Source organism: Protomyctophum parallelum (genome assembly GCF_964188405.1).
Source record: "Protomyctophum parallelum genome assembly, chromosome: 15".
NCBI classification, from domain to species: Eukaryota; Metazoa; Chordata; class Actinopteri; order Myctophiformes; family Myctophidae; genus Protomyctophum; species Protomyctophum parallelum.
In genome coordinates this window covers 16,322,995-16,337,146 of record NC_139710.1, presented here as the reverse complement: position 1 = coordinate 16,337,146, position 14,152 = coordinate 16,322,995, and the positions used below count along the sequence as shown (strand labels likewise).

The 14,152-nt window shown below is 40.1% G+C and overlaps 1 protein-coding gene across 1 annotated transcript in view; it reads right to left on the bottom strand.

Moving 5' to 3' along the window:
• ipo11 (importin 11) overlaps window positions 1–14,152 on the bottom strand; it is a 196,512-nt gene that overhangs the window by 86,408 nt on the left and 95,952 nt on the right. Inside the window, exons 21-22 of the mRNA XM_083785031.1 lie at window positions 10,324–10,439; window positions 6,877–6,953 (exon numbers count right to left, since the gene is read on the bottom strand). Of these exons, the coding sequence (XP_083641157.1) occupies window positions 6,877–6,953; window positions 10,324–10,439 (193 nt within the window). The remainder of the gene's footprint in view (window positions 1–6,876; window positions 6,954–10,323; window positions 10,440–14,152) is intronic.

Below are 14,152 nucleotides of genomic sequence, written 5' to 3'. Positions count from 1 at the left end.
TGATCAAATAGTTGATCTAATAAAACTGATGATGAAGTCACACCCAATGAATAATTTAATGCTGTGGCCAAAGCTACAAAGTGTGCCATGTCAGAAAACATTACCACAAGAAATCAGGTTTCACTGACTGTGATACAGTAACTGCTTTTGAACTACCTCTGACGCTTGCTGGGGACACTGATATTGTACCCATTTACCCCCACAAATGTCTGGTTCATATGTGATAAGGTTGACAATGCCTGCCCTGCACTGCACTAACTAGACAGTAGTAAATCTAGCGTGATAAATGGAGATACAATATTAACTCTCAGGTCGAACTATGTTTCCTTAAATGCTTCAAGCCAATTGCAAGCGCTGCACGAGTTTAGCATAAAGAGGATCCTCTTTAAGGCTCTAGTTAGTTATAAAAAGTGTACGTTAAAAAAAAAATACGTTTCCCAGTCATACTGTACAATGTATTCCTTCAATAAAACACACCCGAAGGCATGTTCAATACAAACGTTCACTCAGCTTTACTAACAACTTCAAATCAATGAGGGGTTCACTCCGTTTACAGTTTGCTGTTGCTGCTCTTTCAAAGTATTGGATAAGTAATCAAGTCTTGAGACAACAGTGGCAAACAATGCCAATGCAGCAAATGCAGATCTGTGCACAAATTGAGGAGCCAAAAATGATCGGTTTACTTTATCCAAAACTGAAGGATGGAAGTTCACATAAGCAGGGGTGTGTGTGTGGGTGGGGGGTGCACACAAACACAAACACACACACACACACACACACACACACACACACACACACACACACACACACACACACACAAACACTTTGTTCTTGTGACAAAACAAAGACCCAATCCCAAGGTACTTGGAAATGACTTTCAACTAGGGTTACAGTAATCCAATGTGTTTTAATGTTCTTCTGAAACCATTCTTTGTATTGCTTGACGAACGTGTTCATGAATATTTGTTTAAATCTACTTTTTTTCCCACTCTCTTAACTGTTCACTGAAACACTGGCCACAAACTATTTAGTAACCTAGGATACTAAGTATCAAAAGTAATGTCCGTCTGGCCCGGATCATTGGCCTCGCAGTCCGGGCACCAAGGCTCATAAGTAGACAGCAGACCGTGGGTTCGAATCCCGTTCCTGACGGTCCTTGCTGCATGTTGCTCTAGCCCTGTTTCTAGTCCATCTCTACTATAAATAAAGGCAGAAAAAGTCTGTCTAAACAACATCTGAACATTATTAGCATTAGTGTGATCATTCATAAGAATATGCACAGTACTGTATATCTACAGTAAATAGATTATCAATTAGTAACCACCATAATGATAATACTTCAATACCACAATGAAGCTGCTGGAACTTAGCATGGGAAAGATTCTAATTTGAGAATTTACAGCTCAAGTTTAGCAGTGATGGAGCTGGGCTGTGTATCAGGCGGACCAGGCCACACACCTGGCAGACAGCAGCACCAGAACCCAGCCTGGCTCATTCTCAATGGCTCCACATCCATTCATTTCTCTTCCTAGACAGAGAAAATGTGCCAGCAGAAACCAGTGATGAAAACCAACAGAGGATAATGACCCTAGTGCTGAGAAAGAAGACCAAGGTGTGTGACAGAGACTAGAAAAACATATAGATACAATGAATCTTCTATTTAATTATAGATGTATGTAAATGAATGCATATGTAGAAGCTCATGTATTTATTTATTTATAGCTCAAGCTGTTCTGTTCGTATTCATGTTTGCAGGAAAACTGTAAGGGGAGCGTGTGCTTTAATTTTGAGGCTAATTTGTTCTGAACGGCAACTATGCGTTTAACTAATTCTCTGCAACGAATGCAGTGTTGAATTTCCCCTATAGCTTCTGCGTTCAAGACCAAAATTGCAATCTGCACAATATATTGTGCTGCCTTTATGCCTACAAGAAATATGCAATGCATTGATATCCATGTAAAGTCCACAATATACATACACATTCATTATTTACATACACAGCTTTGAAAATAATGTTACAAAGTAATGTCACATAAATATCTAATGTGTGTAATGAAGATCCTAATGAATCCTATCACCAGCATGGAAGAAATGGAAAGCAACAGAAGCATGCAGATTGAAAAGATGAACACGATGAACAAGATGATTTCAGAGTCAGACCAATAACTCAGAACCAAAACCAGTACTTGCATCTGTTCACTATTGTACAGTGTAGCTCGGAGCACAGGTTTCCACCAGGTCAGGAACGTTTGTGATGTTTGGAGAAAATATATGAGTAGTAATATAGCCTAAAATGTTTATTATTATTATTATTATTATTAATTATTTTTTTGCAAAAATGTGTCTCCTGGTGGCGCTATAATAGGGCAATGTTAAAAGGGTGGCATTCATTGTTTCTCAATGTAGTGGAAATGTGAGTGCAAGGTCAGCAGCAATCAGACGCTGCGTTCATGATTTAAGGCATTTTGCTCAAAATGGTCCACACCTGCAAACACACAGATCCGTCTTGATCACATGACTATAAAGATAAATATATATTTTTTTTTATTCGGCCTCCTGGTCACGGAATTAAAGGCAGATTTGAAAAATGCAGGGCAGACGTGTTTTATGTAGGATTAATATAAAAACAAGAAATTATGACAGTCCTGTTTTACCAGCTGCTTTTATATTTGTGGCGGAGGTGGTCCACAGTAAAAAAATCACACCAGTGTGAACCAAGTGGTGCAACTCCCGTCTATTGGTTCTCTGTATCGTTCCAATTTGTATCGTTCCAATTTCTTCTCTGTATCGTTCCAATTTCTTCTCTGTATCGTTTGCGTCCAAGATTGTAAGTTAACTAGTTAATAATTAACTAGTTAACTTACAATCCTCTTAACGGCACTATTTTTTTTGACGCGCGATTAACCTGTGACGTTTGACAGAATGGTTGAGAGACGCATGTGAAATTGTGAATCAGGCAGTCAGTGAGCCCCGCCTCCCCCCCCCTCCCCCCTCCCTCTCTCTCTCTCTCTTTCTCTCCCGTCAGCCTGTGCGTAGTCACAGTGTGGGCTGGGAGTTGAGCTGTGAGCAGTGCACTCGTCACTCGTCAGCTAGGCTGAATGCCTACTTTGGACTCGTTATTAATTAATTTGCTCCACAATGTGTTAGATCAGAATCGGGCAGTCAGTTGTAAAAGCTTGACGCTACACAGACCATGCTAATGCTAAAGCTAATGTTGACTTTAGCATTAGCATGGTCTGTGTAGCATCAAGCTGACATAGCATGACTGCGTGCATGCTTGTGTAGCGAGCAGGAGAGAGAGAGGCAGGGAAGGGGGGCTCTCATCTGGAAGTGTGTGTGTGTGTGTGTGTGTTTATGATTTTGTTTCCCTCTTCCATGGCATTCTCTGTATCGTTTGCGTCCAGCAGGTGCCAGCCATGTCACATACTTCTCTCGTTCCAATTTCACGCATGCGCACACCACTCGTGCTCAAGACGGATACATGATACATACGGACATCGCTGGATGTAGAAGTGGTTGCACCACTTAAAAAAATAGCAGATACAATTAACGTAACGAGTGAGTAGTAAATAGCAGACCTAACAAGCTCACAAAGTGGCTCGGTAATGAAGTTTCAAAGATGTATGCAGTGCACAATTGCATATTGCGCAAACCCAAACAGAGCGATGTATGATAATGTAATATAGAGGAACAACACGCATTTATGCGACCACGCAACAGACTATCAAATATGAATGACGTAAACTATACAGAGACACCTCCCCAACAATATCGCAGACACAGCTTGTTTATTTTTGGACCACAATTCTTATATGAGACGATTTAAGATGACAGTGTGCAAACCTCCTTCCTTTATTCCTGTACGTATGTTTTGGTTCAGCACCTGAAGATTTTTTTATAGACACGATTTAAGATTACCCAGAGGGAGTGCAACAAACCATGTACAACCCAGATTCGGCACAAACAAGGGACTAAATTATTTTCGCTCCTATGCCACCAAAATGTGGAACGCCCTACCAACAGTCATTAAGACATGTGAATCCCTTGACTCCTTCAAAACCGCTCTCAAAGGGCACCTACGGATGGCTGCAATTCGAAACTGGCCTCTGTAAAATCTGAATCCCCCCCACCCCCCCACCCCATTTCCCTCACTGTATATTGTATATTTTCCCAGTGCTTGTATATTTTCCCTTTTTTGCTTCCCATATGATGAATTCCTGTTCTGTTCTTTAGCTACATAGAAATGTCTATTTGTATGTCTCTAAATGGTTGTATGTCTTTAAATGTTTTGATGAATTGAACAATGTGGACCCTGTTGTAAACAAGTGTAATGCTTAATTGGGTCGTCCACTCACAGTTGACAGTCTTTGTATTGAGTTTGTGCTTAAAATGTACTGTAAATTCTACAAACTGTTAATAAATATTTCAATCAATCAATCAATTCAATCAATCAAAAACCCCAAGTTATTCTCCATAGAACGTACAGCAACTGGTACGAGAATTAGTGAGTTGCGGTGTTCATGCATGCAGTTGCTTGCTGTCCCATTGGCCAGAGGAGGCAGATGATGGAGTCAATCAGGATAGGCCGTCAGTATGACTAGGTCGTCTACATTTCATGCGCTGTGTTTAACCAGCAGCTAAAACGGCTGGTAAAACTTTTTTTCTTTTTCCAAAATTCGGGCACGGACAAAAGGACGGACGGGTTTGGGATTCTGAATTTTCCTCGCAAATATGTGACATTCATTTGACCACAGCTGGGCAGTGAAGATAAACTTCAAGCAAGCCAATAGTATGCCTTTAAGACATTCACTAACGGAATGCTCAAGTTAGCTAGCACATGAAGGGGTGTGAATCCATTTTCAATTTTCTTTGCATCACTAGACCTGTCAAAGCCTTCAGAAAGAAAGTGTACATGTACACACCTCCAGGGAGGCAGTAAGTTAAAAAGGCTTGAGAGAAAATAATGGTAAAAAAGAGAAGGAAATGCTCTTTCTGGTCTATAATCAGACTGAAGGGTGGCTTTAAGGGTCACACAGCAGGGGTCTGTGTATGCTGCCAGGTACCGTGTGATAGTTATTAACGTGCTGTGCTGAGGTTGTAAGTAGAGTACTGAGTGTGCTGGAAATGTGGATTCTGTGTTCATGTATTCACACATCATCACAGCTCCCCCGGGGAATGCTTTCTTGTTACTAGAACACCCAGCAGGGGATTTCTGTAGGATTTCTGTTAGAGATAATGTAGACTCGAGACAAATTGCTTATATTGACCGTAATACAATTCCAATAAACTTGCACATCTACCGAGCCATATTTTGATCCCTCTTTCCTATCATCCTCATCTTTCTATCTAGGACCTGTCTTCATTACGTCTCTCATCTTCCCATCCATCCACTGGTGCAGTGCTGTGGACCATGTCAGTGACTTTCATGTCAGTTCCTTTACTCCCCAAAGCTGCACCAAATCAATATTGCTCCTCCCTGCATGGAGAGCGACACACATTCTGTGACACACACAATTTTACACACACTTTATCTACATGCTACAGCCAGTGCAGCATCCTCAGGGGGGCCTATAATAAATCACCTACAGCAGCTAGATCCGTTCAATCAGCCACCAGTGGCTACAGGCTACAGAGTCAGACCCACCAGGGCAGTATAGCCCTGCAGCATATAGACTATTACAAAGCTACTGTGAGCAATGCACGCGCCAAGCGCCAAGAGCCACTAAGCATACACACGAGCTTGGTCGTTGCGTTTTGTTGCACAAATTATACGACAATAATGATGCGTCTCAATTCAGTTTGACAGTCATTATTTTGTCCTGTCCTGTCGTACTGCTGTGTCTGTCTACTCTGGTCACACTACCTGCTGCCATTAACAAAGTAACTCTATATGTCCAGAGATATATGTTCCTCCAGGGTAAACAAATCTTTCTGCCTTGGGAATGTTAATGAAGAGTCTATTAGTGCTCCTGAGCCAGCCAGGGCCCTAAAATGGATGTAAACAGATTATATTCCATATTCTGATTACTGAAGGTTCTGCCCGATATGGGCTAAAGTCATAGAAACTGAAGTTAAAGGACAACTTTTACAACGTAAAAGATGAGTGTTAGTTTTTTTTTTGCTGCTTTCTTTTGTTTTAGCTATTTTTGACAGGGGGGCGGGGCATTCTAACATGGTCCTAATATTTTATATTATATTCTTTTACTATAGTCATAATAGACCTCACAAAATTATCTGTCCACAAAAGATCACGGGATCTATTGAATATAAACGTATTTAGCCCCCGTTCGAATGACCCCGCCCCCCTAACAAAAATACTGTAGCTAAAACGAAAGAAAGCAGCAAATGAAAAAGAATTAACACTCATCTTTTACTTTGTCTAATAACACCCTAAAACCTGAACCTTGGTTGAAAAAAACTGAAGTTGTCCAGCATATGATTATGTAATTGAAGATTTGCACATACCGTGTTCACGCAGTGTACTAAATGATGCTTGTACTAAAATACATACTGTACTTACACACAGATGTGCACGCACGTGCATTTATATATATTTTTTCGATTGGAGCAGTCAGTGTACTGTGTATAGATGTAGTCCTATTATTCAACTTTTTTCCTTTGTTTCTTATTTATGCTTACTATTTTGTAACTGAAAAACATTGGGAGCTGGTAAGGAAAATAATTTCCCCCAACCATTTACACCTACAGTATAAACTTGGAAGTTGAAAACATGCACTGTATATGTGCACACTCGCACACACACAAGTGTAAAGAAAGTGAGTGTAATAATGGCGCCAAATGGACCCATAATTTTACAGTGCACAATGAAAATCCCATACATACAGTACCTTACTAAGAAACCTCATGTGAGCTTACCTAGCAATGCAGACATATTCTGGAAAATTCTGAGAAGTTCTGGGGTGATGGCTGGGCTGTTCTCCAATGTCACCAACCTAAATGAAGAGGTGAGAGGAGGGAGAGAAGGAACAGATAAGGTGGGGGCTGGTTGTGTAATAAAAGTATTATCGAGCCTGACTGATTATCAATTTAGCAGATATATCAGCCATTATATGATTAAATTGAAAACGTCAGCAATATGTTTTCCAATGGATATAAAAACATTTATCAAAAAGATTTCCATTTTTAAATGTTCTTTTTGTTTTCCCCACAAAATAACGGTTAAACATATGTTATCGGTGGTCTAGATAAAAAGACCAAATCTGGCATTGGCAGAATGTAAGAGTGCAAAAGAAAACAAGGGTACAGATGCAAAATCTCAGGAAAAAGTGGGATTAAAGACGAGGGAAAGATGGCGGTAAATAAAGAGACAGTATGACCTGTTATAGTCTAGAAGCCATCTAAGTCAATTGCAATGTCATCACATTTTCCCCAAGGTCACCTCTCGCATAGCCTTCACAGTCCATTGGAAACCAATGAATCTACATGACATTATGGTGACTAAATGACACTTTATGAGAGCTCTCCACAGAGGTGAATGTTTTATTTATTCTAAGCATATGGGAATGGGCCGAAAAATTAATTACATGGACAATAAACTGCACAAGGGCTTCGGTCTTATATCTGTGCAAAAGGGGACGTGCCCTATGCCGTAAAAACATCGCAGTGGACGGCAAAGCCTGGATCTGAGATCAATACTCTCGGACAGACTAGACATGAATGTTGGCGGGGCCATTACGATCATGATATTTTATTTGACGATTTAAATTGTCTTAAATTAATTGGCCACCAGAACTTGTGCACGCTGAAATGTGTAATAAATAATAGATGTTTCAACATGTAAACGATCGTGACAATGATTCAAAATAATTGTGATAATGGTAATTCACGTGGGACAAACTCAGAGAATGATAAAAAAAATCACACCCGTGTGAACCGAGTGGTGCAACTCCCCCCCCCTCTCTCTCTCTCTCTCACTATCCCTCTCTCTGTTTCTGGCGCCCCCTACTGGTACTAATAGTCATATACTGGTGCTCATTAACGTCACATACATGAACGTCACATACATGGGTGAACAACACATAGGTGTACACGGACATTGCTGGTTGTAGGAGTGGTTGCACCACTCAAAAAAGAGAAAGAGGCAGGAATAGAAAAGTAAAATGACAAGAGCAAAGCAAGAGAAAATGACAAATCAAAGGATTCTAAAAACAGTAAAAAAATAAAATAGGTAGGTTTTGACCATTCATCAGAGAGAATGAGCAGAAACAAAAGCAGTGTAACTTTATGCTACTACAGAACAAAAACAGAGCACTGACTTATTACTCTTTAATCCCTCTAGGGGAGAGGAGAGATAAAGTGGAGACAGAACAGAGATGACAGAGAGGAACTGAAGGTCACAGTAGTTTATCTAAGCGAGGAATTACACGGCTTGGTTGAATGTTTGATTCTGAACGGTCAATCACTGAATTCATTGGTCTGTTTTGATCTAAGGCCGTATCCAACATTGCAGACATGCAAACAAAAACACAATGCAATTTACAGTGAAACAATACATTGTGGCGACCACGTTGCACTGAGACGCACCTGGCATAAATGAACGGACTACTTTCATTACTGTAAGCAATTAAATCCGTTTAAAATCAATCACATTGTTTTGTTATTACTTTTGGGACATTGCATTCAATTCTTTATTATGTAATAAAGCGTGTACTAACTAAGCAGGATATTCAATGGGGAACAGGCCATTATTGGACAATAAACTCCTCCAGGGTTATAAAAAGCCCTCCACTTCATGACATGGGTCTAATCACCCTGTCAGGGTTTATTTCTCAATGCCATTCTCCTCATTGATTATCTCTTGCATATTAAATGTGTTACATGCACAAGACCGCGCAGCCTGTGTGAGTGTTAGTGAATGAGTGAGTGTGCGTACAGTACCGGTACATGTGTGCGCACATGCATTTATGGGATTCCTTAAATCATTGGATGTAAAGTCAAGCATCTGAGGGTGTATTGTAATTATATGTCAACTGATAAAAAGGCAGCAGAAGCTTCTGGTCTGTGTTGTTGTGTGCTTGTATGTGTGTGCCTTCATCTCCGCATTGACAGCCTGAAGGTCCCATATGTCAGGTTAGTGGGCCGTGTTTCTGTAAGAACATGAATCAATATTTCATTCTGAAGTGATAAATTCCCCCTTTGAAACTAAGTGCTTGTATTAAACAAACATTAATGACGGATGAAGGCACCGTCTATCCATTTTGCATGATGTTTAAGTAACCAATGTTCCAGGCAGTGATGTATTGCCGCATGCTTGCTTTAATAAAGACCAATGTGGAATTGCATTGTGAACAAGAAGAAGATGGATGGAAAAGTATAAAGGAAAAACAAAAAAACACAGATCTGACAAAACTGGAAATTGCAAAACAGCAGGCAAAGATACAATGATAGGGAAGGATGCTGTAAGGGAAATGTGTGTAGTGTTAGGCACCTGCATGCACTGCAGTGCAAGGGGCTGGAGAGAACTGCCTTGGGTAGTATGACAGAGAAAACTGCCAGTGTGTGTCAGTGTGTGTGTGTGTGTGTGTGTGTGTGTGTGTGTGTGTGTAGCTTTTTGGTTCCACATGCCTTTGCATCCTTGACAAAAAAAACTATTAACTAACTATTAGGCGTGAGACGTTATGGGTCCCTCACAATACCATATCTGTGGTAACTGGAAATGGAAAAATAACCATGAAACGCAAAAATCTGGAATTTATTCCAAAATCTTACAAGATTGTTTGTGTCACAAACTGGCCAATAAGTACATGAAGCTTGAAAAAAGGTTCGTCTTGATGACATGACGATAGAGATATAGGAGTAATAGCAAAAGATATGTTTAGCAAAAATCTGCATCTTGGTGGCGCTACAACAGGTCAATGGGATGTTTCACAGCAATCGGACACTGCGTCCAAGATTTGAGGCATTTTGTGGCGCCACCCTGGTGGCCACAAAACCCGACGCGACGCTCGAATGTCAACTATGCCGCATCGGGAGATATAGGTAGTAGTACCCAACCAACACCAGTTTACTCATAATAATCGGTCACTCCATAAACATTCATATAATTGACAGCCACCACTGGCTATCTATCTGTCATAAATGTAGTGTCATCATAGAACACAGTAACAGAGGACACAGTGACAGAGGAGGAGATGCACTACTTTTTGCAAAACAGCACTGTGTATGTGCGGCTGTGCCAGGGCTGTGCACGTCCAAACTTATCCCAATCATGACAATGTGATTGGTGGTGAGGTTGGTGTGTGTGTGTGTGTGTGTGTGTGTGTGTGTGTGTGTGTGTGTGTGTGTGCGTGCATGCTTCTGTACCAGAGCTCCAATCCGTCCTCCAGCAGGTAGACATGTGGCGGCTGAGAAACATCAGTGCTCAGTTGGATGACAGGAAGCAGGAAGGGGTACAGGTTTTTGCTCTCCGATCCTAGGCCCTGTGGCGTCACAAATACAAGAGGAAGTCACAAGAGCACCTCAGAGAATTTGAACGCTGTTTCAAATTTAGTGTCAAGCTTGTAAATATACAAATATACAAAATACAAGCTTGTAAATATAATTGACCCTCATTGGTTCAATTATATTTATAAAAACTCTCTTTTTTAAATAGCAGACCTACAAGCTCACAGTATCTATTTTTGCTACTTTTGTTTGACACTGTAGTATGATGAAGTAGGGCATTGATTTACAAAATAACTTAACAAGTTGATATGGAGAATGAGATACAAGGTTTATGCCGTCAGCAACAGTATGTACTGTATGAGGCCTATCATGGTCTGACCCCCCCATCAACATAGCTTAGGCTTAGTTTGTTTGTTCAGGGCTTGATGTCGTCAACCAATGCATGCTGTTTAGTAGTTGTGTACGTATGTTAGCTGTATGTCACTTCTCTGAATAGAGTGTGTTGGTCCGAGGAGAGCAATATTAGAGGGAGGCCAAACAGAGTACCGCAAGGTACAGGTATAATGGCAACAATGTTCCAAACTGACAGCACAGAGCACACATACACACAGTAAGTGCACAAACAACACAAGCACAAAAACAAAAGTTGACAAATATAGCACAAACTCATTCAGCCAGTCTGCTCTGGCTAAAATCTATATTCTGCCCTCTAAAATGCTCCACATAACTAACACCGACATCTTCCAGTGTCCCCTCTGGTCAGCAACGATACACAGTAGCCAGTAACCTCTGCCTCACATTCTGTCCTTCAATAGCTCCCCAACCACTTTAACTCCTCTAAGATAGAGGAAGACGAGATGCTAGATGGACTTGAATGCTGCATATTGTGCATCTGTCAACTAAAAACACAAACAAGTTGTCAATGTCGGGGGCAGTGTGGGCCATTGGAAAATAAAGTTGTCAAAGGTTTTTGACAACCCCCCAGTTTTTGACAACCCCCCAAAGCGTGGATATCTTGTTGATATCTCGCCCCCACAGCGTGGATATCTATTTATATATATATATATATATATATCTTCTAGATAGTTCCAGTGATCCTGGACTGCACCAACAGGTACGTACTCAGATGATACAACTTTAATTTCTCTTCTAGATAGTTCTCTCTCTCTCTGTTTAAAAGCACAGGTAAAAATCTCTCTCTCTCTCTCTCTCTGCTGTTACCTCGAAAATACAACGGTTTTACCGGGCGACTTGTCCGGACTTTTGGGGGGCGACTAATCCGGACTTTTGGGGGCGACTTCGCCAGGCTTTGGGGCGACCGTTCTTCCCGTTGGGGCCAGCCACTCTACTGGCTACTCTACCACTGAGCCACTGCCGTCATGACGATACACCAGGACCCTGAATGGCTTGATTCTATCTTAAAATAATTGATATAAATATACTGGGAAATCTCTACGGGAAAAAAGAATGGGGTCTGGATCGATGGAACCAGAAAATGTCCGCGACTGCTATGCCCTATAAATATATTGTTTAAAAATGTTGAAGTGAATGGCAGAGTCCACACCACAATTATAACGATAACGTTGACAGTGGTGAATGATAGTTATGTTGCTTAGATGATGAAATAGAAGTGCCATAGATAAAATTCTAAAGTGCTTTTCGATAGATGAGGGGGAACAGCAGATTCCACGGCAATCCAGCTAGTAGTTTTCAAGGTATCTTGTTTGGGACTGATTGACATTGCAATCATAGCAGCAATCGTAGCAGCAACACACAGGTCTCTGGTTTGGGAGTAGAAAACTTGCAGACGAAAATTGCCATTGAGTGGCTTGAGTTACATGGTAGGAGCCAATTCGATTTCTCATCAGTTCTGAGTATTGTGAGCTGAAACTGTCACTATGGATGTGGCATTCTTGATGTAGGTGTGTCACCTGCCATGGTGTAAATTTGTAATGACAGGCATATAACTTGGAAACATTTTAAAGTTGATATTACAGGTTACATAGTTATATTGATATTACAAGTTACATAGTTATATTGATGATATTGATATTACAGGTTACATAGTTATATTGATATTACAAGTTACATAGTTATATTGATGATATTGACATCAAGCTCCTCTGCAATCAGTGCTCTACTCTGGACGGAGCAGTGCAGTGGAGACAAAGCAAAGTGAAATTAACCTTTTTCCTGAAGGAGCAATGCCATTTCACGTGATGAAAATCCACTTCATAACTTGGTAAACAGTGCCTGGCTGGTGATACAAGTCACCTCAGTTCAACCCGAGTTGCCACAGCTGGGACCCCACAAATTAATTTGGCCCAAATCATCATCATCATCATAATCATCATACTATAATCATCATACTATAATCATACTATAATTCTAACAATGAATGAATGAATGAATGTCAGAAACACCGGCGTAACTCCTCATTGACTGCACCAATCACTCCCACTTTTCACACAGGCATTGACCATAATAATATGGAGGTCTTAACGGAGCCCTTTTTTCGATTTGACACATTAATGATTAATAATGAATGTATTAGTGAATTAACCTCGCAACCTCACACACCTCTGCCCCTTGGCGACACCTGCATCACAGGCCACCGTTCTCACCGTTACCCCACTGGCATGCTTCCTCTAGCTACCGCCGCAACACAACAAATAGTGCCGAAAATAATAATAATAAATAAATCTAGAATAAGAAACAATATTGCTGACTGTCAAACATCATTGTCCAATGTTGTTTTAGAGCAGTGGTTCAAACATTTTCATGTCATGGACCACTAATATTCTATATAAATATAATATATATATATATTTACTATATATATATATATATAGGGGAGGATGGGGGAAGATGAACCACTTTTTACTTAAGTTGTCCTGGAAGCAAGGCAAAATGAGATGGCAGTCAAATCTAATGATGTATACATATTTCAGGATGTCCTCTATCAATTGAAATGATGAGTAAGCAGCTATGACAAAGGGCCATGAAAATATGAGTGGCTCAATTTGCCCCAGGTAAGGGGTAAGTTGATCCAAAATTGAACCACATGATATTTTAATGTAAAGAGCTTAAACTTGAACAGATAATGTATTCACGTATTGAAAATAATTTAATAACAGTTTTCCCTTTTGCAAATAGTCTTATTTATCTGTTTATTTATTATTTAAACAATATAAAGACAATTAAATAAAGTTTGTTATTCAGAACCTTATAATATTTGCAATATTGTTAATACAATATAGCAAATTTGCAAACATTTGCAAACATCCAAATTAAAGGTCATTCAGTATAATTTGAGTAGCTAATACTTAATACAAAAATATGAATGGTGATTCACATTAAGAAAATTGGCTCAATTTACCCCAAGGAATTGGTTCAACTTGCCCCATGGCCACTTTTTGACAAAACATGGCTAGCTTAATGCTCCAGGCTAATGTTTAGCTAAATGATTCACATGGGTTTTATACATATCACCAACATGCATGATATATAAGTTTAGACCTGGGTGCTTTTGCTTTAATATAAAAATGATTATTCCAGAAAAGTTTATTATTTTACTTTGACCAGCAAAAAACACTTTTTTGTGTATAAATGTACTTTCCACTTTGTCCATGTGTCTCTCATCTTCACAGTCAGGTTGAAATGGTGGGTGTGTCCTGATTTTGAGGTCACATGACAACTCATGTGTGTAGTTTTAAAGATACAGGGGGTGGTTCAACTTACCCGACGG